At 38.4% G+C, this 26,164-nt stretch overlaps 1 protein-coding gene across 1 annotated transcript in view; it reads left to right on the top strand.

Annotated features, from left to right (window-relative positions):
* The window catches only part of VWA8 (von Willebrand factor A domain containing 8), a 367,922-nt gene that overhangs the window by 78,498 nt on the left and 263,260 nt on the right, over positions 1–26,164 (top strand). Inside the window, exons 13-14 of the mRNA XM_043478154.1 lie at positions 18,322–18,482; positions 20,670–20,783. Of these exons, the coding sequence (XP_043334089.1) occupies positions 18,322–18,482; positions 20,670–20,783 (275 nt within the window). The remainder of the gene's footprint in view (positions 1–18,321; positions 18,483–20,669; positions 20,784–26,164) is intronic.

Below are 26,164 nucleotides of genomic sequence, written 5' to 3'. Positions count from 1 at the left end.
CTATCATTCTTTCTGTCTCCTGAGTATTTTTTCTTTGTCCCTCAAGAATAACCTTCATAAGGCTAAGAATTTACTTGAACTGAATTCTTCAAATTTATTTTATTGTAAAATGTATTTTAAAAATGTATGTCATCATGCAAATTCTACATCCTCTGAATTTTCAAATAGAAATTATAAACTAAGGGTAGTTGTCTTTTCATAGAGCCCGCCCTCAGTTTCTAATAGCCGTGTTTTATTCCATCATGGGTTATACCAGAGTTTACTCAACCTGTCTCCTGTATATGGACAATTGGGCTGTTTCCAGTATTTTGTAATTACAAACTAAGCTGCCGTGAATAACCTTGTGCATATGTATTTTCATATTGTTGGAAGTGTATCTTCAGGATTAATTCCTAGAAGTGAAATTGTTAGGGCAATAGGTAAATACATGTGTGGTTTTGTTGTGTGTGTGTGTTAAATCGCACCAGTCGTGTCTGACTCTTTACGACCCTGTGGACTGTAGCCCGCCAGGCTCCACTGTCCATGGGGTTATCCAGGCAAGAATACTGGAGTGGGTTGCCACATGCTCCTTCAGGGGATCTTCCCAACGCAGCTGTCAAACCCATGTCTCTTATGTCTCTTGTGCTGGCAGGCGGGTTCTTTACCACTCGCACCACCTGGGAAGCTGGTGGTTTTATAGATATTGCCAAATTTTCCTCTGTAAGGATATACCATTTCGCATTCCTACCAACAATGCCAACAGAGAGGGCTGCCAGGCTCTTCAATGAAGTTTGCCAATTTGATAGTTAAAAATGCTATCTAACGAGTAGTTTTAATTTGCATTTTTTTATATTAGGAAAAAAATTGAAAATCTTTCCTATTTTTAAGAGCCATTATTATATCTCTCCTTAGCAAATTATCTGTTCATTTCTTTTGCACATTTTTCTACTAAGTTTTTGATCTTTTTCCCCTTAATTTTTGTGTCTAATATTAGGCATATCTGCTTTTTATTTGTGGTCTATCTGCATATATTTCTCTCTCAGTCTGTGAGTTATACTTTGATTTTATTAATGAATAAGTTAGTTTTGCCTAGTATATTTTAAATGTTTTGTAATTAAATTTATTGATATTTTATTGCATCTAGATTTTGAGTCATGGCTAGAAGGATTTTTCCCTATCCCTAGGTTAAGGAGGAATTCACTCATGTCTCTTTCAGCTTCTAGGCTGACCTCTCTCCAGTTCTTGCATGTAACCCTTCATATTTTAGAAGCAGCAGGATAGCACTGGATATTTCTTTCATACCGCCCTCTCTCTCTCTCTCTGACCACAGCTGGGAAACATCCTCTAACTTTATGGAGTCAGATTATAAAGTTGGGCCCACATGGGTAACCCATAATAATCTCCCCATCTCAAGGTCATTAAGTGGATCATGTCTGCATAGTTCATTTTGCCATGTAAGGTTACATATCCACAGGTTCTGGGGATTAGGACATGGACATCTTTGGGGGGCACTATTCTGCCCATTACACTGACTGTAATGGAAGATCACACCACTGAGAACATTGCCATTGGTGGTATTTGAGTTACAAATGTAGTACACCTCTTTCAGTCCATGTAGTTTTCTTTTTTTTTTGTCCATATAGTTTTCATATTCATAGTGATTCAATATGTACTGCAAGCATCCAATTTCATGATACTTTTTTGGTGCGGTAGTGCCCATGTATTTGGTGAAGTGTGTATTACTTTTTAACAGGTTATTTTCCCTGTACTAAAATGTAGGCATTACCCTGAATTTTTATTTGAAATTATGTGTATAGGTATATTATATTACTTATGGAATTTTTCAAGGCTATAAAGCAAAAAGTACAAAACGTTGTTTATAAAATGGGGATGTTTATAAAATAGAGTGGATCTAACAGGATTGAGAACCCAGTGGGTTAAACCACAGCATAGTGCTTGGCATGAGAAAGATACGCAGTTGAATATGCACCATCTTAGAGGCTTGTTGTTGTTCAGTTGCTTAGTTGTATCTGACTGACTGCAACTCCACAGACTGCAGCATGCCAGGCTTCCCTGTCCTCCACTATCTCCCGGAGTTTGCTCACACGCATGTTCATTTAGTTGGTGATGCATCCAACCATCTTATCCTCTGTCACCCCCTTCTCCTTCTGCCCTCAGTCTTTCCCAGCATGAGGGTCTTGTCCAGTTCAGCTCTTCACATTAGGTGGCCAAAGTATTGACGCTTCAGCTTCAGTATCAATCATTCCAGTGAATATTCAGGGTTGATTTCCTTTAGGAACTTGGGAAATTTTAAAGTATTTTTAAGTAGAATGATTTTTGTTTTTAAGTATGTAAGGGATAGAGGTGATTATTCAAGCATTGTTGTCGTTCTCCCCATCAAAAACAGTTTAAGAGCTTCTCCTTGTATAGTGTTCTCTAATGCAGAATAGCAGTAGAATTATTTAGATCAGTTTCTGATTTTTGAGAGCTATTTAATTCTTATACCTTAAGGCAGGAGGCTGTTTTGAGACAAATTCATTTCTATTCTAGAATTACAATTTTCCATGTGTTTTCTATGTTTTTTAAAAATAAAGTTTTGTGACAATGTAATAATCTCTTTTTGCAACCTCTTTGAAGCGTTTCATTTACTAAAATTTATAATTACTCTAAAATAGGCCAGTAAAGTGGAATTTCCTGACTTTGAAAATTAAGGATGAGAAAGGTTAAGTGCCAGAGTTTATACCTCAAGCAAAGCTTATACAACAGGAACTAGCTTATTAATTTTCAAGTCATTTTCTTGACTACCAGATTGTACATCTTTAAAAACAAAAGTAACAGACCATGAAGCTCACTCTGAGACGGGAGGGCGCTGGGTTGCGGCCCTGAGTAGCATCTGTTTTATCTGGAGTGCTTTCCTTCGTTAGGTGGGTTTGCTGTGGAATGGTGCTGTCCTCGTCACATCAGTTTGTTTCTCAGGACGGGTCTGTTTTCTACTTGCCGGCTTTTTAAAAACAGTAGAACGGAGGAGTTACCAAGAATCAGTGGTTGGTTTCAACTAATAGAAGTTCATCTCAAGAGTGTATTATTTTTATAATCGAAACTTTGTAAAACGTATCTTAGACTCTCACTTTGATGGAGAAATCATTTCAAAAACTGAGTGTGGTGACACTTGTAGTAATTTATGTTAAGTTTGCAACTAGAACTAATTGGAGTGTTTATGTGATAGCATATAACTGCAAAGTTATATATTGAAAAGGCAAGCTATTTGCTTGTTTAACTGGATAACGTTTTAAACTTAATACGTTCTAAAAATGCAAAGTGTGTCTTAAAGTTTAACTGTGCAGTATATGTTAATAAAGGTTCATCTTACTGTATTTGCATACATTTGCCATTTAAAAGGCCATAAGTTTTACATTCGCTTTTTTTAAAAAAAGTATCCAAACATGATATTCAGATCTTTTATAATTTTGAAAGTATGTACTGAACTCCTTATTTAATTGAAACAGTGTACATTTTAAGTAATGAACAACATCTTTTGTGTTGTCTTAACAAATTTAGTTATCATGAGGTATTTATTAGATTTATAAAAACACTCTAAGAGGCCTTTGGGCATGTGTATAAAAATAAACATTACAGTAAAACCAAATCCATTAACCCAAGGAAGAAAACAAAAGTAACCAGAGAATCCTACCAAATAAGGAATTCCATCCTGAAAGGTATTTCATTTACCATCCTTGGTGATCCCAAAACATAGGATCCATAAACTTGAAGAGGGAAAGAATTTCAAATTTGAGGATTCTCTGTGGAATAGCTCCAAACTTAAGGACACAGTGTGATGAAGTCCCATTACTGTTGGTAAGAACAAATTGTTATGCTTGACCGTCTCTATCAGTTAGGACATTTGTTCTAAATATACTTTACAGTAATCTTGATTAGGGGTCTTAGGGCAATCTTTTAGGGGTCCTCAGGATTAAAGATTGCCCTGATAGAGACGGTCAAGCATAACAGTTTGTTCTTACCAACAGTGCTGGAACTTCATCACACTGTGTCCTTAAGTTTAGAGCTATTCCACTGAGTAAGGAATAAGAGTTAAGAGTAAGGATTTGCTAAAGGTTAGTTAGTAAGAGTAAGGATTTGCTAAAAGTTAGTAGGATTAATGGGCTTCCCTTGTGGCTCAGCTGGTAAAGAATCTGCCTGAATTGAGGGAGAGCAGGGTTTGATCCCTGGGTTGGGAAGATCCTCTGGAGAAGGGAAAGGCTACCCACTCTAGTATTCTGGCCTGGAGAAGTCCATGGGTCACAAAAAGTCGGACATGACTGAACGACTTTCACTTCAGTAGAATTAATAATGAAGTTAATATTTATATTCTTATGGGAAACATGTCAAGAAAGAAAAGAAGGACTTTGATTTTGACAATTACAAATTTCTATAAGCACTTTTGTTGTTGTTCAGTCGCTAGGTCATGTCCGACTGTTTGAGACCCCATGGACTGCAGCACACAGGGCTTCCCTGTTGTTCACTATCTCCTGGAGTTTGCTCAAACTCACGTCCAATAAATCAGTGATGATATGTAACCATCTCATCCTCTGCCGCTCCCTTCTCCTCCTGCCCTCAATCTTTCCCAGCATCAGGGTCTTTTCCAGTGAGTCAGCTCTTCACGTCAGGTGGCCAAAATATTGGAGCTTCAGCTTCATCATCAATCCTTTCATTGAATATTCAGGGTTGATTTCCTTTAGGATTGACTGGTTTGATTTCCTTGTTGTCCAAGGAACTCTCAAGAGTCTTCTCCAGCACCCCAATTTGAAAGCATATGTTTTGTAAACATATTTTTATTTTTGGAAACAAAAAGTAAATACATACTTCTCAGCTTTATCATCTAGTTGCCTTTTATGATCCCTAAGTGCTTTGTTTTTCTGTTTTCCCCTTTTATTAAAAAAACTCCAGTTATTCAGGATCCAACCCACTTTCTGAATATATTGAATTTTATTGCTGGTTTGCAAACCAGTGTTATAGAAGAAACAGCTTTCTGAGGTGTTTCAACTGAAAAGCATTTGGCAGAACAAGAGAGACAGTCAAAAAGAACAGCAAAGAGAAAGGCGATTTTAACAGAGTTCAACTAGTGCCTCTGGGTACTGAGTTGAGGCAGCTTGGGATCTGAGCTGATAAAAGCTGGGAAAATCCTGATTTTATACTCTGTTGACTACTGTTGAGAAATTAACAACCTGAAGACCGGCCTCAGCCAGCCCAGCTCCTGGGATGCTTCCTGTTCGTTTCCTGTGGCTCCTTGGAGCTCCCCCAGATTTAGGCAGCTGCTGGCTGCAGCCTCTGTGCTGCTGAGGAGCGGTGCCTAGCATACCCTCATGTAGTGGGGAAGGTGGACAGGGCTGCCCTGATGCCTTCAGCAGCCTGCTTCCTTAATCTTAGCAAACCTTCTTCTCTGCTGCTTCAAGAAGGGGACTCCACATTTATCCTGAGTGATGCTCCCTGAATCTATTAACTCTTCCCTATGTCCCACATAGTGACAGGTGTTTGCAGTATCTCCCCTGGGGGAGCAATTCAGAGACATCAGTTTTAGTTTGTGAAGACGGTTCCAAAAAGGACACATTAAACCAATCAAAAGAGTTATTTAGTATTTTAGCCATTAAACACTTTTTAGCTTTCTCCCCATCCACCATGCACCCCGCACCCAATCTCCAGTCTAACATCATTTGCTTTTTACAAAATCCACTCTAGCTACAGACATCACCAGTAGCTCTAACCCATCCTCCCTGGACTCATGTTTAGAATTTGCTGGAAAATGCATCTGGCATATGAAATTTTACTTTATAGAGTTTTTAAGAACCCATCAATTATGTCATTTGAATGTTAACAGACACTTATTCCTCTCTCTCACACACAAATTCACTCTTGGATACCATTAATATTCTACAGTCAAAGCAGATTTCACTTATACAATACAGAATTATCAACTACAGTCACCATGTTTTATATTATATCCTGAGATTCTAATTCATCTTACACCTTAAAGTCTGTACCCTTTTACCAACCTCTTCTTATTTCCCTTGACTTCCCTGGTGGCTCAGATGGTAAAGAATCCACCTACAATGCAGGAGTCCCAAGTTCAATCCCTGGGTCAGGAAGATCCCCAGGAGTAAGCAAATGGCAACCCGTTCCAATATTCTTGCCTGGAGAATTCCAAGGACAGAGGAGCCTGGCAGGCTACAGTCTATTCGGTCGCAAAGAGTCAGACACAACTGAGTGACTTTCACTCACTCACTCCCTCTTTCTTATTTCCCTCACCTCTCAGTCCCTGACAACCATTTTCATTTCTATGGGTGTGACTTTTATTTATTTATTTTTAATTTAAGGATAATTGCTTTACAGTATTGCATTGGTTTCTACCAAACATCAACATGAGGTTCCACTTGTAAATGATATAAATGATACCATAGCAAATACCATAAAGTATTTGGCTTTGTCTTTCTGACTTACCTCACTTAGCGTGACACCCTCAAAGTCTATCCATGTTGTTGCAGATGGGAGAAATTCCATCTTTTTTATGGCTGAGTAATACTTGTGTGTGTGTGAACCATAATTTCTTATGGTTATTTCTTATCAGTGTTTTGTCAGTGAACACTCCTGGCTATTGTGAATAATGCTGTAATGAACATGGGTGTGCAGATGTCTCAGTATTCTGTTTTTATTTTCTTTGGATATATACCCAGAAGTGGGATTTCTAGATCATATGGTAGCTCTATTTTTAATTTTTTGATGAACCTGCATACTGTTGTCCATAGAGGCTGCAAAAATTTGCATTCCCACCAGCAGTGCACTATGGTTCCCTTTTCTCCACCTCCTCACCAGCATTTGTCATCTCTTGTGTTTGTTTTGTTTTTGATAATGGCCATTCTTACAGGTATGAGATGGTATCTCATTGTGGTTTTGATTTGTATTTCCGTGATGATGAGTAATGATGACACCTTTTCATGTATCTGTTATCTATTTCTATGTCTTCTCTGGAAAAATATGTGATCAATTCCTCTGCCCATTTTTTAATCAGATTTTTTTTTTTTGCTATGAGTTATATGAGTTCTTTGTTTACTTTAGATATTAACCTTTATCAGTTATATGATTTGCAAATATCTTTTTCCATTCAGTAGTTTGCCTTTTCATTGTGTTGGTGGTTTCTTGGCTGTGCAGACATTTTTTTTTTTTAATCTGATGTTGTCCCACTTGTTTATTTTGGCTTTTATTGCTGTTGCTTTTGGTGTGCAATCCAAAAATTATCACCAAGACCAATGTCAAGGAGCATACCACCTATATTTTCATCTAGGAGTTTTATGGTTTCAAGTCTTAACATTCAAGTCTTTAATCCATTTTGAAGTAATTTTTATGTATAGTATACATAGGGTTCAGTTTCATTCTTTTGCATGTAGCTACACATTTTTTTTGGATACTATTTATTAACACCATTATTTAAAAAAAATGTTTGACAGTGCTGGGTCTTAGTTGAGACATTCATGATCCTTTAATTGTGGCATGTGGAATCTAGTTCCCTCACCAGGGACCAAACCCAGGCCCCATGCTTTGGGAGTGTGGAATCTGAGCCCGTGGGCTACCGGGGAAGCCCCTTGGCACCATTAATGAATATGTATTTTTGGCTCCTGTATCATGAACTTGTTCACCATGTATGTGTGGGTTTACTTCTGGGCTCTCTGTTCTGTCAATCTATCTGTCAGTTTCTATGGCAATGCCATACAGTTTTGGTTATATAGCTTTGTAATATACTTTGAAATTAGAAAGTGTGGTGTTTCCAACTTTGTTCTTCTTTCTCAAGATTTATGTAGCTACATTACAGGGTCTTTGATGGTTCCATACAGATTTTAGAATTGTTTATTCTATGTCTGTGAAAAATGCCAGCTTTGAATCTGTAGATTTCTTTGGATTGTATGGACATTTTAACTATGTTAATTCTTTTATTCCTTGAGTGCGGATTATCTTTCCACTTATTTCTGTCTTCAGTTTTTTTCTTCAGTGTGATATAGTTTTCAGTTATGTTAGTTGAACATTTATAGATATTTATTTTTAAGTTTATCTTATTTTTGGTGAGAATATTTAAGTTCTGTTCTCTTTTGTACATGTTAAATATTTGTAGCTATTTAATTAGAATATGTTACAAGTCATAATCCATCCTTTAAATTATAAGAATGAAAATGAGGTCATGCCATTTCTCTTCTTAGAATCTGTCAGTGACTTCCCATTATACTTAAAATAAGAACCCCTAGTCTTAGCTTATAAGCCCTCCACCAATGCTTTTCAACCTTAGCTGTCTATTAGAACCACCCAAGAAACTTCAAAAACTTTTCAGTGTCCAGCCCCCACCTTTAGAGAATATGAAGTCATTGGTTTGAGGTGGGACTCATACGTATGCATTTTTACAAAAGTTACTCAGTGATTCTGACAGGGAGCCAGGATTGATAGACACTGCCCTACCTGATCTGTCCCATGCCTGCATCTCCAGCTAGCTTTCCCTGGGCTGGACCATCTCCTGGTTGTGTTTATGTTAGCCTCACTGGCTACTTTCAGTCCCTTAAATCCATTTAGCTTCTTTCTGCTTCAGAACTTTTGCACAGGATGTTGCCTCACCCTGGAATACTACTCTTCCCTTGATCTTCACTTGGCCTTTTTTCATTCAAATAGAAACTTGAGTATACTTACTGAAAGCATCTTTGACCCATGGAGCTATTTGCTTATCACATTACCCAACATTTTCTATGTACTACTGACCAGTATGTGAGATATATATACATACCTTTCTTGTATTATTTTTTTTTAATCTCCTCCCTCCCTCTCTCCTTTTTTTCTCAGCCTCTGTTCCTTTTCCTTGGTCTATTTTGTTCTTTCTCCTCTGAATGTAAGATCCATGTTTATCTTTTTCATTACTGTATCATCAGCACCTGGAACTGTGGCTTATGTGTACTAGGCAATCAGTGTATGAAGGAGTGCATAAATAAATTTTGAAAAATTTGCATTGTTTTTAAAGGGCCACCTCAAATCTGACCTTTGTCAAAGTTTTCTTTACCAATTTTTTATTTGTTTCCATATGTACTTTTTCTTTAAATTCTAAGACTAGAATTTCTTTTGTCATACAGTATTTTTTGTATTTATTTATTTTTAATTGAATCATTGCTATACAATATTGTGTTGATTCCTGCTGCTACATCAGCATGAATCAGCCATAGGTATATACATGTCCTGTCCCTCTTGAACCTCCCTCCACCTCCCATCCCATTCCACCCCTCAGGTTGTCACACAGCACCAGGCTGAGCTCCATGTACCGTAAGGCAATTTCTCACTAGCTACCTATGTTACACATGGTAATGTACATATGTCAGTCATGTGTGCATGCTAAGTCACTTCAGTTGTGTCCGACTCTTTGTGATCCTGTGGACTGTAGCCCACCAGGCTCCTCTGTCCATGGGATTCTCCAGGCAAGAATACTAGAGTGGGTTGCCATGCCCTCCTCCAGGGGATCTTCCCCATCAAGGGATTGCACCCACGTCTCTTATGTCTCCTGCATTGGCAGGTGAGTTCTTTACCACTAGCACCACCTGGGAAGCCCATGTTTCAGTCCTTCAGTTCAGTCAGTTCAGTTGCTCAGTTGTGTCTGACTCTTTGTGACTCCATGGACTGCAGCACACCAGGCCGCCCTGTCCATCACCAACTCTCGGAACTTACTCAAACTCATGTCCATTGAGTCAGTGATGCCATCCAACCATCTCATCCTGTCATCGCCTTCTTCTTCCGCCTTCAATCTTTCCCAGCATCAGGGTCTTTTCCAATGAGTCAGTTCTTCACATCAGATGGCCAGAGTATTGGAGCTTCAGCTTCAGCATCAGTCCTTCCAAAGAATATTCAGCACTGATCTCCTTTAGGAAGGACTGGTTGGATCTCCTTGCAGTCCAAGGGACTCTCAAGAGTCTTCTCCAACACCACAGTTCAAAAGCATCAATTCTTCGGCTCTCAGCTTTCTTTATAGTCCAACTCTCGTATCCATTCATGACCACTGGAAAAGCCATAGTTTTGACTAGATGGACCTTTGTTGGCAAAGTAATGTCTGTGCTTTTTAATATGCTGTCTAGGTGGGTCTAACTTTTCTTCAAAGGAGCAAACATCTTTTAATTTCATGGCTGCAGTCACCATCTGTAGTGATTTTGGAGCCCCCCAAAATAAAATCTCTCACTGTTTCCATCGTTTCCCCATCTATTTCCCATGAAGTGATGGGACCAGATGCCATGATCTTCGTTTTCTGAATGTTGAGTTTTAAGCCAACTTTTTCACTCTCCTCTTTCACTTTCATCAAGAGGCTCTTTAGTTCTTCTTCACTTTCTGCCATAAGGGTGGTGTCATCTGCATATCTGAGGTTATTGATATTTCTCCCGGCAACCTTGATTCCAGCTTATGCTTCATCCAGCCCAGCATTTCTCATGATGTACTCTGCTTATAAGTTAAATAAGCAGGGTGACAATATACAGCCTTGACGTACTCCTTTTCCTATTTGGAACCAGTCTGTTGTTCCATGTCCAGTTCTAACTCTTGCTCCTGACCTGCATATAGATTTCTCAGAAGGCAGATAAGGTGGTCTGGTATTCCCATTTCTTTAAGAATTTCCCACAGTTTGGTGTGATCCACACAGTGTGATTGTATGATTTAGTGCTGTTATTATACTTTTATTAGTGTCCTGAACTGTTAACCTAGATTTATTATTAGATTTAAATTTTTATGTATTAGGATTTCATTCTTTTGACTGATTCAGATTCAGCTGTTATTTATTAGATACCCACTAGGTGCCAGACATTATCTCATTTAATTCTAAAGATGTTTTTACTCACTGCCCCCATTTATCATAAGTCACAGAATTGGGATAAAACCCAACTTTCCTCATACCTGACCCATCCTTTCTGTGTGCTTTCCATGCTGGCTGACTAGAAGGAATTCAAGTGCTGTTGAGTGAGGCCAAATGCCATTAACTGCTCCATGGGTCTTTCCTGAATACTGAACAGGTTATTAGCACTTACCGCATCTTTGATTTTATACTTTATTTGTTACTATTATAAGGCCAATATTCTTTAAACTCGAATAGATTGCTACGTTCCCACTTGTCAAACATTTGTGATAAAGTGCAGCAAAGTTTGCAGTACTATTTGAATAAAATGTGGTTCTTTAGTTTGTGTGTCTTAGGAGTTTGCTCCATGATATCTCTGCGTTTTGCCTTCCTTTTTGAAACTGTCCTTTATTCTCTTTTGTATATCTGGTTTTTAGCATTTTTATGTATTTGTTTGTGGCTGTGCTGCACACAGGTTTTCTCTAGTTGTGGCGAGTGGGGGCTACTCCTCACCTTGGTGCACGGGATTCTCATTATAGTGGCTTCTCTTGCTGTGGAGCATGGGCTTAGAGTGCGGCTCAGTAGTTGGCACATGGACTTAGTTTCTGAGGCATGTGGAGTCTTCCCGGACCAGGGGCCAGGCCCACATGTCCCTTGCAGGCAGATTGTTAACTACTGGACCACCAGGGAAGTCCTCATATACTTAGTTGTCTGTGAACATTTCTGAACAAGCTTCATTAACTTGGTTTACTTTTAAAAAATTATTATCCTTAGGTTGTTTATGGACAATAGGATCTATTCTGGCTGCCTAAAACTGAGAGCAGTTTATTACAGAGTATTAGGTAGCTTGCAGAATGTCTGGGAGAGAGAGGGTGCAGTGTTTAGGTTTCAGCCAGTTAGGAATGACAGAGCTGGGAGAACTTCGGCTGTAACCGTTCTAGAAGAGGGGGTTTCCTTGTGCTGGCTGACACTTCGTTCTCACCAGCAGGCTTTTTGGTTCCCAGTTTTGTGTATGGGAGAGTGCTTGGTGGAACCTGGGTCATGTATTGAACTCTAGCTGCAAAGGCATCTAAGAAGTGATGTTTTTGCTTTTCTAGCCTCTGTACTATAGCAAGGCTACCAGAAAGGATTTGGTTGGGTAAACTCACATAGTCCGTATTACATTTTTTGCACCTACTCTGACCTTATTGTATATTTTATTGTGTGACTTTATTAAGATGTCCTTTTGGTGGGTTGCTTGTGAGATACTGGGTTTGACTTCTAGTTAGCCCCAAGCAGATGAATTTTGTTCTGTGTTCATAGTATAAATCTTTAACTAGAGTGGATCATCTTGCAGTCGATCCCACTGGTTACAGTAAAGAGCTGTAAATGATTCAAAATCAGCTTCTTCCATCGATAGAGTAACTGAAAACAATCATGGCAGTCTTGTGATGCCATCGTTATATACATAAAGGAAGCATTTATTATACTGGTGACAGGTTAAAAATAGTTCCTTTAAAAGAACCTGAGGGAGAGTTTATAAATAATTTTACAATATATGTAAAACAAGAGGCCTTTTTGTTTGAGATGAAACATAAATGACACAGGAATGTTGGCAGCATGCCTTCCATTTTGTTCACTGAGTATGCTTAGACTGTAAATAATGGCTTCATTTCTACTTTGGGACCTAAAAATTATTAACATTCTGTGTGTATGCAGTATTTATGCAGTATTCTGACTCTTAATTGTTATGGACATAATTAATCCCTTATTGCAAAGTTGTTGATTTATATCAGTTAGTTTTGGTGTATTCCTTTATTCCCTTAAATCCCAGATTTTCTTAGTGTTTATACCACTGGCAGGATATTTTCTGGCATGGTAAGTTTTGTTCAGATAAGTAGAACTTATTTGAAGTAGGCCTGGAAAGACTACAAAATTCCAGCAAATTTCTTTTGAAAAAAAAAAAAAAAAATCACTAATACTTACTTCCCCCAGTCAAAAAAAATTAAATGCCAATGGTTTATGTTTTTAACTCAGGTATAAGAAAATGAATAATATTCACCTAGAGATATAATTAATCTTAACTATAGCTAAAGCAGTTTCATCTCAATCGTTTATATACATGTTTAAAGATATCTTTAAACAACAACAGAGACTAGCCGCTTTAGGGGTCTCTTCAGGGAGCAGTAACATCAGTAGTTACTGATTCTTGTCGAAGAAGTTGATTGAGAAAACACTTGTGGAGGGTAGCCCGAATGCTGTGCAGTAGGTACATTCCTTTATTAGCACTACACTGTATATATGAGTTGATTAATCCAGACTGGCTTTCTATGGAATTTCTTTTACTTTAATTTGTTGCTGTATTTGTTGTAATAATATTCTTGGGGGCAACCTGGCTCCTTTGCTTGTTTAAAGTTGTGTGTCCTTGATTGGGTAAAATGAAGGCCATAATTTTACCTATCCTTTAAGATTATAAGGAGGACGTGAGTTAATTTATGTGAATTACTCTTGCCTAGTAAAACCCTCCATAAGTATTAGCTGCTATAATTATTGTTACTTCTATTTTTAACTCCTTAACACACTATTCTTTATATGATAGACCATGAAACAAATTTTTCTTAATCTCATTATCAAGAACTGTAGTTCCTCTTTTTTGGTGTCAATGCTGTAGAATTAAAGCTTATTAATATATAACTTTTTTTAAATGTCAATTTTTTTTGTGTTAGAAATTACATTAGATTCACATTTTAGATTCTTCTTATAGTATATGTTTTATGGGTCATCTTTACCTTTCTTGGTTTCATCTTCTCTTGTTTAGTTTTCTTTAAGAATTTGTTTTAAATTTTATAATGTATTATACATATTTTTGGAAGCCAGCTTGCTTCTGAAAGTCTTTGGGGTTCATAAATATGGTAGAAAGGTGTATTTTTTAAGCTAGTTGAGGTCATAGTTTGTATATACTTCAATATCATAATTTTGCTATAATCATTGACACTTTCTGCCAGAAAAATTATATATGCTTTAATAATATAAAATTTTACTTTCTTATCAAACATTCATATTTAGAGAGGTAGCTGAAATTTCTTTATTCACTAAAAATTTAGTATATTCATTTGTTCTTCTGAATGATACTATACCTTGGAAAACAAATTCTAATCTTATTCTAGTCACTGATCATACAACCACTTTTTGCAGTTATTTATCAAACTACCTACCTATATTCAGGTTTCCCAAGGGAATCTCAGAAAAATTAATGCCTGGCATTCAAAGGTCCTAAAAGCATTTACAGTTGCTTTAGGGTTCAAGTCTACATTCTGGTACATTTTGTGCTGTTATGCTTCTTCTCATTGTAATAGGATATTTTTATTTTTAGTAGGGTTTCTCTATTGCAAATCAAAAGAGCAAAATTCATAGTGACACAGAATCTTAAGACATATATAGATGTTTTCCAGGGATCTGAATGAAGGGGTGAGGTGTTTAAGGTTAGACAATAGTGTTCTAAAGGAACTAGTTTTCATGTCCTGTTATTTTTAAATTTTTAAGGAAACACAGAAAGAGGAAATGGTTTGGCCTCTTATGATATCATTAGTGCTATTTTTATTCTCTTAAGTTCAAAGGTTTTAAGAATAAGAAAAATATATGCAAAAATTGGGACATTCGTTGTTGTTGATTTTTATTAGTGTGCTTGCAAAATGCTCATATGGAATAAGCATATTTTTTAAAATTTTGTTTTTGCACTTGCTTTATGGATATGTGCACAAGCAGAATATGTAAGCTTTATGATATGTGTGTAAGCAAGAAGAATAAGGAAATGACATATTTTCTAACAATTCCATGTTGCCATATGTTTTAAAATAAATAAAGATATTAAAACAGCTTCATGATACTAAGCCCAAAAGCTGTAGACAGAAACACTTGAAAAAGCTGTTACTCTGTTTTAAAAATTAACTTAATATTGAGATCATGTTACTGACCCATTTCAGAGTGTTCTGAAAAAATTCTGTTCATTAATCTTGATTAGGTTCACTTCTGTGAAAATTTAGTTTTACTTTACAGTGGAAAATAATTCACAATTGAAAATAATTTCTTATTATAACTAATATTATGGAAAGTAGGGGAAATTATCTTTTTAAGAAAAAGCTGGAATTCTATCTTTTCTCTCAATCCTCTCTTTCTCTAGGATCTTAATTATGAAAACCAACTACTTTTATTAAAGAGAATACTTTTTTCCCCCTTTAGAGGTTTTTTTTTTTTTAATTTCAGTACACAGATACATTAGAAATGAAGAATGGCTCTTTTTCTCATAATAGCATGCAGAGACTCGACAGGATAAAACTGGGCTGAGCTCGTCTTTTAAGAAATGCCAGGTGTTTTCTGCTGTCTACTCCTCTGAAGATTGAAGAAAGGGAGAATTTTTCTGGTCTGCTGTTGTGGTTGGCCTTAGTAACTGAACTTTGTGGATCTGTTACTGCTTGTTGTATAGCAGCAAGTCATTAATTTCAGTTTACTTCAGTCAGTAAAAGGCTGGCAGCTGCTAGGTTAGAAAAAAGGAGCCCTATATACTGGTTGTCTTTCTCATGATCTTTATTAGTAAATGTTTACTTGTTTGAATGAGGCAAGTATTGTAGACGTTGTATGAATTAGCAAAATATGAATCATTCATGACTACAAAGTGAAGTTGTGCTTTTTTGTATCTCACACAGAACAGTGATAAAGATGCGTTGGTGTGAGAGTGAGGAATTTTCTGTCAAAATTAAAAAAAAAAAAAAGAGTTACCAGTTGCCAGTCTCAGTTCCACTGGAGTCTAAACCTCTAATGCCAGTCACATCCCTCATCTCCTCTTCCTGGGCCCACACAAGAGACTCAGGAGTGAGGTCAGCATACCCTCTGTTTTCAGTATGAAGCTGAGATTTTTCACAATTAATCCCCAACCATTTCTTTAACCATATGGTATCAGTGGGATACCTTCTTCACATTAGCTTCTCTCGGAATACTTATGAGCATGCATGCTCAGTCACTGCAGTCGTGTCTGACTTTCTGTGACCCCATGGACTGTAGCCCTTCATGCTCCTCTCTCTATGGGATTCTCCAGGCCAGAACACTGGAGTGGGTTGCCATGCCCTCCTCCAGGGGCTGTTCACCACCCAGGGATCGAACCTGCTTCTCTTAGCATCTCCTGCTTTGGCAGGCAAGTTCTTTTCCACTAGTGCCACCTGGGAAGCCCCAGAGAAGGCCGCTTATTGCCTGTAGAAATGCCTAAAGGAAATTGGGCTTCCCTGGTGGCTCAGACGGTAAAGAATCTGCCCAGACTGTGGGAGACCTGAGTTCAGTCCCTGGGTTGGGAAGATCCCCTGGGGGAGGGCATAGCAGCCCACTCCAGTATTCTTGCCTGGAGAATTCCACGGACAAAGGAGCCTAGCGGGCTACACAGTCCATGGGACTTGCAAAAGTCCTAGCGGACACACAGCACAAAGAAAATAAAGCCCATTCTTTCCTTTTTTCCTTCATTTCCCCCCACCTTTTAATTTATATTCTTTTGTTATACATTTTATATGTTGTGCTGTACTTAGTTGCTCAGTCGTGTCTGACTGTTTGGAAAGGAAATGGTTCTCTTTTGCTGCTTCTTCCCATATCTAGAATCACACTATTACAGTCATTGGTTTTATAGAACTATATATTTGATCAATCGTATCAAGGCTGCTAATATCATTAATTTTATCTGAGGCTTAGTCACAGATTTGGCCATGCAAGAAGCAATAATCTCGTAAAATAGAGTGTAAGAAATATAGCTAGTAACATGAATGCGGTCATTACATTAGTAAGTATTTAAGCCAAGAACTTCTATTAGGTGTGGCCCAGTATCTCCTTAGTCTGTTTTGCACCAATCACTGTCTTTAAGGAAAATTATATCTTGGCTTTGTACCTAAATACACCAGAGACGTCTGTACATACAAGGTGAGTAGTGGGTCATTGGAACCCCTTAGAGGATTTAGAAGGGAATGCTATCTTCTGAGAAGTTACATGGATGGTCCCAGAAGAAGGAAAGTTGATCGTTATGACTGAATAGGCCTTTCTGCCATTAGGGAAGTCTGGTTAATGCATAAAGTGGTTGCAGAATGCTCACTAGAGGGGAGGGAGGAGACCCAAACCGGGAGAGAAAAAGTTTATGTTTAAGTTTTTCTTTTTTTGCCTAAAAAAATGTGAATTTTTATTTTATCAGCTTGAATATTATTGTTCCTCAAGTGTTGTTGATTCCATATAAGCTGATTTATACTTTCTAAGTCAGTACTTTTTGATAATGAGGAAATTGATGGTCAAGACATTTCAATCTAGATTTCAATACAGATTTTTTTGCTGTTATGCATAGAAACAAATTCATTCATTTTCTGTCATCTTGAAACTAGAGTTGGGTATCAAAGAATTTATAAAAGCTTTTAAATTTTTGAATAAGATTGACTGTAAATGTTTAGCTTTGTTTGATATAAGTGACACAGAACTTATCTGAAGCCGATAATAGAAAGGGCTTCCATGGTGGCCCAGATGGTAAAGAATCAGCTAGCAATGCAGGAGACCTGGATTCAATCCCTGAGCTGGGAAGATCCCCTGGAGAAGGGAATGGCTACCCACTTCAGTATTCTTGCCTGGAGAATCCCTTGGACAGAGGAGCCTGGAGGGTTTCAGTCCATGCGGTCACAAAGAGTCGGACACGACTGTGCACACACAATAACAGAAAAGAAACTGTTACCTTCAATGTTAACACATGTAAGAAGAAAATGTTCATATTATCACACCCAAATTATTTTATAGAACGTAGATATTTTATGCCACTGCTATTAATAGTTTGCTTAGACCAGACACGCTGTTTTAACACTAGCACATTGTGTTTGCTTGGAAGCGCTGTGCTATTGTTTGTCAGTTCCTGTTCCTCCTCTGATGACTCTTCTCCTCAATTTCCTCCATTTCCAAGTCTCTTTAAATGTGAGTCGCTGAGGTGATTCCTAGCATGGCTTTTCAGGAAAACTCAACTGCCAAAAAATGCACATCATTAATAAAGCATCTCCTCCCAGTGAGTTTGTATGGCCTCTGATTCTTAAAAAGGAAGTCATACCTTTTGGCCCTTTCACAAGTAAAGCTGATTGAGTAAAATTCCATTGAAGTTCTGTAGAAGTTAAATGCCATCATCTGTGTAAGTACCAAGTGAACATTTCAAAAGAAGAGGAGAATTCTAAATAAAAAAGAGGAAAAAAAGAAAAAAAGCCCTCACTATATTATGTGGATGAGTAATAGGAAAAAAATTCAAATAACCAAGAAAAGATTCTGAATATCTTTCTCTTTGATGGATTGGAGAAGATGACTTCCCAGTTGTTGTATGGAATATTACGTTCAGAGAGAGGTAACTCTAAGGCTAAATAAGCTATCGTCCATGTCTTAAAAATTAATTCTGTATTTTCTCTGGTGGGTGTTGGGACCGGTTTCAGGATATGACAGCGCGTGATCTGCTGCAGCAGAGGTACACGCTTCCAAATGGAGACACTGCCTGGCGGTCCTCACCCCTTGTAAACGCTGCTCTGGAAGGAAAGCTGGTTCTCCTGGATGGCATTCACAGAGTCAATGCGGGGACACTTGCCGTGTTACAGAGGTCGGTTCTGAGTCACAGAAGCACACCACGGAAACAGTGGACGTGGAGCTTTCTCAGCCTTCTGCTCTAAACTGGATTACATAATTCTCCAGGAACTTACACTTCTATATCCAAGTGTAACAGCAGATGTGTTTATTGTTGGTAACCCAGTAGAATAGAACTTCGAGTAATGAACATTTTGGGAAAAGCCAGTGCCATAGCAAAATTCTCTGTGTAGGAGCTGAAAAAGGCAAATTTTTCAGTAGTAGTTTTGAGACTTTATATATATGTTGATTGATCTATGCAATAAGTCACACAGTTGAAGTTTCTATAGTATGTCAGAGTCAAAGCTTCACTGTTTACAAACTCCGTTTTCAGTCCTAGATCTACCTTATTGGTTGATACATTCTTGGAATTTGTTTTTGAGAGAGAAAATATAGTTCCTTATGTAAAATGTATAATGGCTCTTTGATTATATTTTATATAGGGTAAAGTTCACTTTGTGTTTACAGACTTGAACATTTGTGTCAACTGTGTTTCTTATTTCAGCTTAGGTGGGGCAAATATCCACCCATTCATAGTTAATTTCTCTTTAATGTTGAGACTTCGTCTGTAACTTTCATGGAAAATAGTCCCATCTTGTGTCACTTTGGGAGATTAATGATACTATTTTAGTTTGTTTGTTTGTTACATCTTGATTCTATCACTTGTTTTTAACTTTTAACTCTAAATTTTAACTTGTTGGGAAATTTCAAATAAGTGGAATAATCCAGTTCCCCAACTAAGTAGTCAAAGTTTTTTTTTTTGTCCTTGATGAGATGCAGGTACCGAGTATAATTAAAGATTCTAAAAACACTGTTAATCCTGACTCATCTTGAGAACGTTTAAAAGTCATAACCACAACCTTCCAGTGATTTATAATAAACATTCCATATATTTACAGTTTTTCCCTCTTCTAAACAGACAAATGCAAACACAAATGAAATAGTGCCTGCTGCCTCCTTTTATTAGCTCTTTCTTGCCCATGTGGCCAAGTAGTCGTAACAGCAACAGCAGCTACCATTGAGTTCTTAATCTGTGCAAGGCCTTGTGTTAAGCCAGGGTTTCTCAGAGTCTCAACTATGAAATCTCCTTATGGGAGTGAGGCTTAGAAATGACTGATGCCTGGGCTCCACCTCCTCAAATTCTGATATAATTGATCCAGGGTGAGACCTGAACATTGGCGTTTTTAACCTCCTCCCAGTAGATTCTAGTGTGCAGCTAAGATTGAGAACAACTATGTTCAGCATCTGCCTTACATTAGTTATTTAATTCTCACAGCAATACTGTGAGGTTGGTGTTACTGCCCTAATTTTATACAAGGTAAAATTTTAGACAGGTGGGACTGTCCTCTGCCCCTCAGTCACTCAGCGGGTAGGCGCAGGGCTGGGACTCGCGCCCACGCCGGAGCAGGAGTCTGTGGGGCAGCCTTGTCCCCCCAGTCACTCAGCGGGTAGGCGCAGGGCTGGGACTCGCGCCCACGCCGGAGCGACCCCACTGCCCACGTTGCTGACCCTGCGGTGTGCAGTCCCCCTCCCCTCAGTGTTCTCTGAGCGGGAGTCTGTGGGGCAGTTGCACAGTGGACATCAGGAAACCTCAGTGGCTGGTGTAGGATCTAGAACAGCACTCTTTAACCTCTGCAGCATCTGGAAGACGCTATTTGTACTGTGAATGGCTAGGTTCCATCATAGCCGGTATCTGAAATAGCACTAGTTATTTCCTTGTAAAGATTTTAGATATTCTAAATCCTGTCATTGCAAAGATAGAACTATTTTGATAATACTATGCCTTAAAGTGTTACCTTAGACTCAAGGGAGTATGTGTCAGTTGCCTCATTCATTAATATTTACCTTGTGGTTATCCTGAATCACTCATTCAGCTGTTGCTTTTCATTTCCCTCCTCCGTCCCTTTTCCAGCTCCTTCTCCTCCTCATCCTCCCTGTTCACATCTAGTAACTGTGACTGCTGCCCTCCAATACAGAAACCAACTGTTTTTGCCAAGTATAACGGCACTAGCCAACTTAAAATATCAAAAACTGCATTTAACAAAATAGTTAGACTCAATTGTCAGTAATAATAAAAAAGACTAAAATATTAACTAACTGATTGTACTTCTAATAGCTTCAACATTTAAACTGATTCGTTTCCTGGCCTTCTCCTGTCCATTAGGCTGATCCATGATCGGGAGCTAAGCCTCTATGATGGCTCTAGGCTGCTGAGAGAAGACAGGTATATGCGCTTGAAGGAGGAGCTGCAAATGTCTGATGAGCAGCTACAGCAGAGGTAATTGGGGGTACACTACTTTTATTCTTATTATCAAGTGCACGTGTTTAAAAATTATTCTTCTAAACCTAGGCTCAAGTCAAGATCACTTTGAACGGCTTAATAATTTGGTGTCCTAGACAAGGTCTTATTTGCATACTTTTTAAGACTTGAGTTTGCTCTCCAAGATGTACTCTGTAGGGCTTCCCTGGTGGCTCAGACAGTAAAGAATCTGCCTGCAATGCAGGAGACCCAGGTTTGATTTCTGTGTCGGGAAGATCCCCTGGAGAAGGAAACGGCAACCCACTCCAGTATTATTGCCTGGATAATCTCATGTGCAGAGGAGCCTGGTAGGGTCGTTGCAAAGAGTTGAACATGACTTAGCAACTAACACATGTACTCTGTACTTTCAGCCTACTTTTATGTAAGTGTTTAAACATTTTATGAGAGCATTAGCTTTAAGAGGATAATCCCTCTTCTGTTGTCCAAGCAGTTCAATTTTGGTCTTAAATTTTGTTATCATTTCGGAAAAAAACAAAAAGCCCCTCACCGTTAACTGTGCCTACCCTCCAAGAAAGTGATCAGTTATTTCTGAGGTTCGTCACCTGTTGCAGGAGTGCCCTTTGTGTCTTATTTAAACATTTCTTCCAGAACTGCGGCAACCAAATTCAGTGTATTGGATTCTGGATTAGGAAATCAAACGAAAATAGCTATGAAAGATATTTTGGGATGATTGAGAAAGTTTACACGTTATTGAATTAATGTCAGTTTTCTTAGGTTTCATAATGGTATTGTGTTTATGAAGGTGTTAACCTAAAACAAATAGACCTCCAGTTGTTTCTCCAACAAAAATGGGTTTATGTAAGGGGTCTCTAACCATGGGGAGCTACATGCAGGTCCTTATGCAACAAGAAGAAGAGGAAGGACTCATCTAAAAGGGAAAAAGAAAGTCTGAAGAGCTATAATGAACAGTGGTCCATTGGTGGAATTGAGGGTCGGAAATGCAGTGTCTTTTCATCCAATTCCTAGCAGCCTAAAAGTCTCTCACTGGCTGAGCTCTTGCCAGGCACGAAAAGGAAGGTCTTCTTCCTGCTGACCCTGCTATTGTCTGTCACAGCGCGTGAGAGCTCCCCCTTCTGGCTTCCTGACTTCCTAATTGAGCTTTCTGTTTATTGATTTTTTACAAAGAATATTTCTATTCCTAGGAGCCGTATTCTGAAATATTTAAGGGATAACGTAAAAAGATGCCTTCAACTTACTTCCAAACGTTTCAGGGTAAAAAAAAGATATGATGAATGGACTCAAATGTACCACATAGAAACAATGAGCAAGGGAGAGCAAGAACACAAAGTGGTAAAATCTTAACAATTGTGAAGGATATTTGGGTGTTCACATTCTATTCTTTCAAATCTCCTATGGGTTTGAAAATTTTTTTTAATTTATTTTTTAATTGGAGGAAAATTGCTTTCCAATATTGTGTTGGTTTCTGCTGTACAACAGTGTGAATCAGCCATGAAGAAGAAGTGAAGTGAAGTCGCTCAGTCGTGTCCGACTCTTTGCAACCCCATGGACTGTAGCCTACCACGCTCCTCCTTCCGTGGGATTTTCCAGGCAAGAGTACTGGAGTGGGTTGCCATTGCCTGCTCCAGAGGATCTTCCCAACCCAGGGACTGAGCCCGGGTCTCCCGCATTGTAGGCAGAAGCTTTACCATCCGGGCCACCAGGGAAGTCTGAATCAGCCATAATGACACACGTATCCCCTCCCTTTTGAGCTTCCCTCCCACTCAACCCCATCCCACCCATCTAGGTCGTCACAGAGCACCAGACTGGGCTCCCTGTATTATATAGCAACTTCTCACCAGCTATCTATTTTACACATGATAGTGTGTATATATTGATGCTACTTTCTCCTTTTGTCCCATTCTCTCCTTGCCCCACTGTGTCCACCAGTTCACCTGTACATCTGCATCTTCATTCCTTCCCTGCAAATAGGTTCATCAATACCATTTTTCTAGATTTCATGTATGTGCATTAATACATGATGTTTGTTTCTGTCTTTCTGACTTCAATCTATGTAATAGGCTCTAGGTTCATCCACCTCACTAGAACTGACTCAAGTTTGTTCTTTTTTATGGCTGAGTAATATTCCACTGTGTATATGTACCACATCTTCTTTATCCATTCATCTGTAGATGGGCATCTAAGGTTGTTTCCATTCTTAGCTATTGTAAATAGTGCTGCAGTCAACAATGGGGTACATGTGTCTTTTAGAATTGTGGCTGTCTCAGGGTATGTGCCCAGTAGTGGGGTGCCGGGTCACATGGTAGATTTACTCCTAGTTTTTAAAGGAATCTTCATACCGTTCTCCATAGTGGCTGTATCAGTGTACATTCTCAACAGTGGTGTAGAGGGTTTCCTTTTGTCCACATCCTTACCAGCATTTATTGTTTGTAGATGAGATTGGCTGTCCCCGCTGATCGTGAGGGGCAGCCTGCTCCCCACTATACCAGGGTTCATGCCTAGCTCCCTAAAATCTTCGAATTAAGAAGTTTCAAAGAAAATATTTCTTTCAGCTGCACACTATGCTTTCCTTTAGAAGATATCTGGCAATTATAAGTAATTTTCTGCCTCATTGCATTTCCATGGATATCATCACGTAATTAGAGATTATTATTAGTACTTTGGGGAATTTCCAGCCACTTAATTGAATCTTACTTGATTGAAGCCACTCCTTCCCCTAAAGGACTTGCTGCCATATTTAAAACAATGAAATCCAGCAAATGGTAATTATGTGTGTTTCTTACTGTGTTTATGTTTTATCCTTGGAATTTTTTCATAGAGAGAAAATATTTAATCTTATTATCTCTGTAAAAATTCGCTTGATTACACAGCTATTGCCTATCATCAGATCCTTCTAGCCCAGTAAGTGGTTTGGTCGAGTGTTTAGGGAGGCAAATTATAAAGAGCCCTCTCATATCATACCTTGAGCTTATGACATTCAACTACTGTACCTTATTTGCATGTGACTCACCTGTCAGGGAACGGTTGCATTTTCAGGGAGATGAATCAGAGCAGGTGGGCAACAGCTCCCAGCAGGACTGCCCATTGTGTTTCCCTCAGGACTTGAGGAGCATTGTCTTCTCGCCAAATGTCCAGGAAATGGCAGCCCTTTTCGATGAAAGGAACCCAAGTTCTCCCTTATGGTCACAAGCAGTTTTACAAATGAAAACATTCTCAGGAATGAAGTGGCCCCAGGCTTCACATTCAGGATTTGACTCAGATTGGTTGGTAGTGCTTTTTCCCCAAAGAGTCCTGTCTTCATCACTCTTGATTTTCATCATTCCCATGAATGAAACCAGGCTCAGTTCTGTCTCCAGAAGTCACTCTGAGATCGGCGGAGACAGATCATAGCACTGCTTATTTCCTTCACTGATTTAAAAAATTTTTGTTTTTTAAAAAAATTATTGTTAAATATGCATAAAACTTGAGCCAGACAGTTTTTCAAAGCTTTTATGGAAAAATACCAGTCCTCTGTTATGTGTCCTGGGACACTTTCCTGTTGCCTATTCCTCAGAGACCACCACTTTCAACTCAGCTGTTTCTTTTGATATTTACCTCCATATCACTAAATAATATGCTTTTATTGACATTTCTTGATTTATTTTTCAGTGTTGGGTACTGCCCATTGATTTCCTACTATGGAAAGTTACAGTTTAGATTTCTTCCACCATCCTTTTTCCCACTGCACATGCATACTTCCTATCTCCCATCCTTCCTAAATATTAGGTCATAATTTTGTTTAGAGCTTCATTCAGTGTTTGCATTATTATGATAGCACAGGACTGTACACTGCTGAATCATTCAGTAGACTACAGTTATTTTTCTCTTTTTATGTATGTTCTATTTTTCCTAAAGTTAGTAATTGCATACATGTGAAGAGCAGCAGATACATAAATAAAAAATTAAAATGCAGCTTTTAAATATTACAATAAAGATCTCTACATAATGCTGTGGGAACACAGATAAAGAAGTTGCCTTCTTTTCTTTTTTTCTTGTTCAGTTCAGTTCAGTTGCTCAGTCATGTCTGACTCTTTGCAACCCCATGGACTGCAGCACGCCAGGCTTCCCTGTCCATCACCAACTCCCAGAGTTTATTCACACTCATGTCCTTTGAGTCGGTGATGCCATCCAACCATCTCATCCTCTGTCGTCCCCTTCTCCTCCTGCCTTCAATCTTCCACAGCATCAGGGTCTTTTCAGATGAGTCAGTTCTTTGCATTAAGTGGCCAAAGTATTGGAGTTTCAGCTTCAGCATCAGTCCTTCCAATGAACACTCAGGACTGATTTCCTTTAGGATGGACTGGTTGGATCTCTTGTTACCTCACAGAAACTTATTAGTGAAGGCGAGTTTCTTTAAAAAGTTGGCAAATATAAATTTATACTTTGTTTGCACCAAAAAAATAAGTTTTCCAATTTGACTTGACTTTTTATTTTTAAGACAACTAGTAAGTATCCAGTTATTATACAAATATTTTTGTGTGTGAGTGTGTGTGTGTGTGTGTGTTAATTGAAATGTGGTTGATTTGTAATATTATTTTCAAGTGTACAACATGGTGATTCAGTATTTCTATAGATTGTACAGTGTATCTTTGTAGCTTACTTTATACATAGTAGTTTGTACATCGTAATCTTCTATTTCTGTCTTGCTCCTCTCTGCTTCTCTCCCAGCTGGTAACTACTAGTTTGTTCCCTGTGTCTGTTGTATTCCTTTGTTCCTTTGTTTTGTGTGTTTGTTTTAGATTGCACAAGTGAAAACATATAGCATTTGTCTTTGTCTAACTTTATTGCACTTAGCGTAATATTGTCTAGATTCATTCACATTGCTGCAAATGGCAGTATTCCATTCTTTTTACACAGAGTAATATTCTAGTGTATACGTGCCACATCTTCTGTATCCGTTTATCTGTTGATGAGCACAGGGTGTTTCCATATTGCGTCTGCTGTAATGTTGCTGTGAACACGGAGGTGCATATAGCTCTTCAGATTAGTGTTTTCATTTTCTTGGATTACATACTTTGGAGTAGAATTGCTGGATCGTATGGTAGCTCCATTTTAGTTTGCTCTTTTTTTTTTTTCTGAGGACCCTCCATATGGTTTTCCATAGAGGCAACACCAGTGTACATCCCACCAGCAGTGTACTAGGGCTCCCTCTTCTCCACATCCTCACCAGCATTTGCTGTCTGTGGTCTTTCTGGTGGTAGCCAGTCTGATAGGTGTGAGAGGGCACATCACTGTAGTTCCAATTTCCATTTCTCTAACGATTAGCTGTGTTGAGCATCCTTTTCAGGTGCCTTTTGGCCATCTGTAAAACTTGTTTGGAAAAATACTTATTCACATCTTCT

Source organism: Cervus canadensis, chromosome 9, assembly GCF_019320065.1.
Source record: "Cervus canadensis isolate Bull #8, Minnesota chromosome 9, ASM1932006v1, whole genome shotgun sequence".
Lineage (NCBI taxonomy): Eukaryota > Metazoa > Chordata > Mammalia > Artiodactyla > Cervidae > Cervus > Cervus canadensis.
Note: the sequence above shows the minus strand (reverse complement) of the source record. Positions and strands in the feature narration are given on the sequence as shown.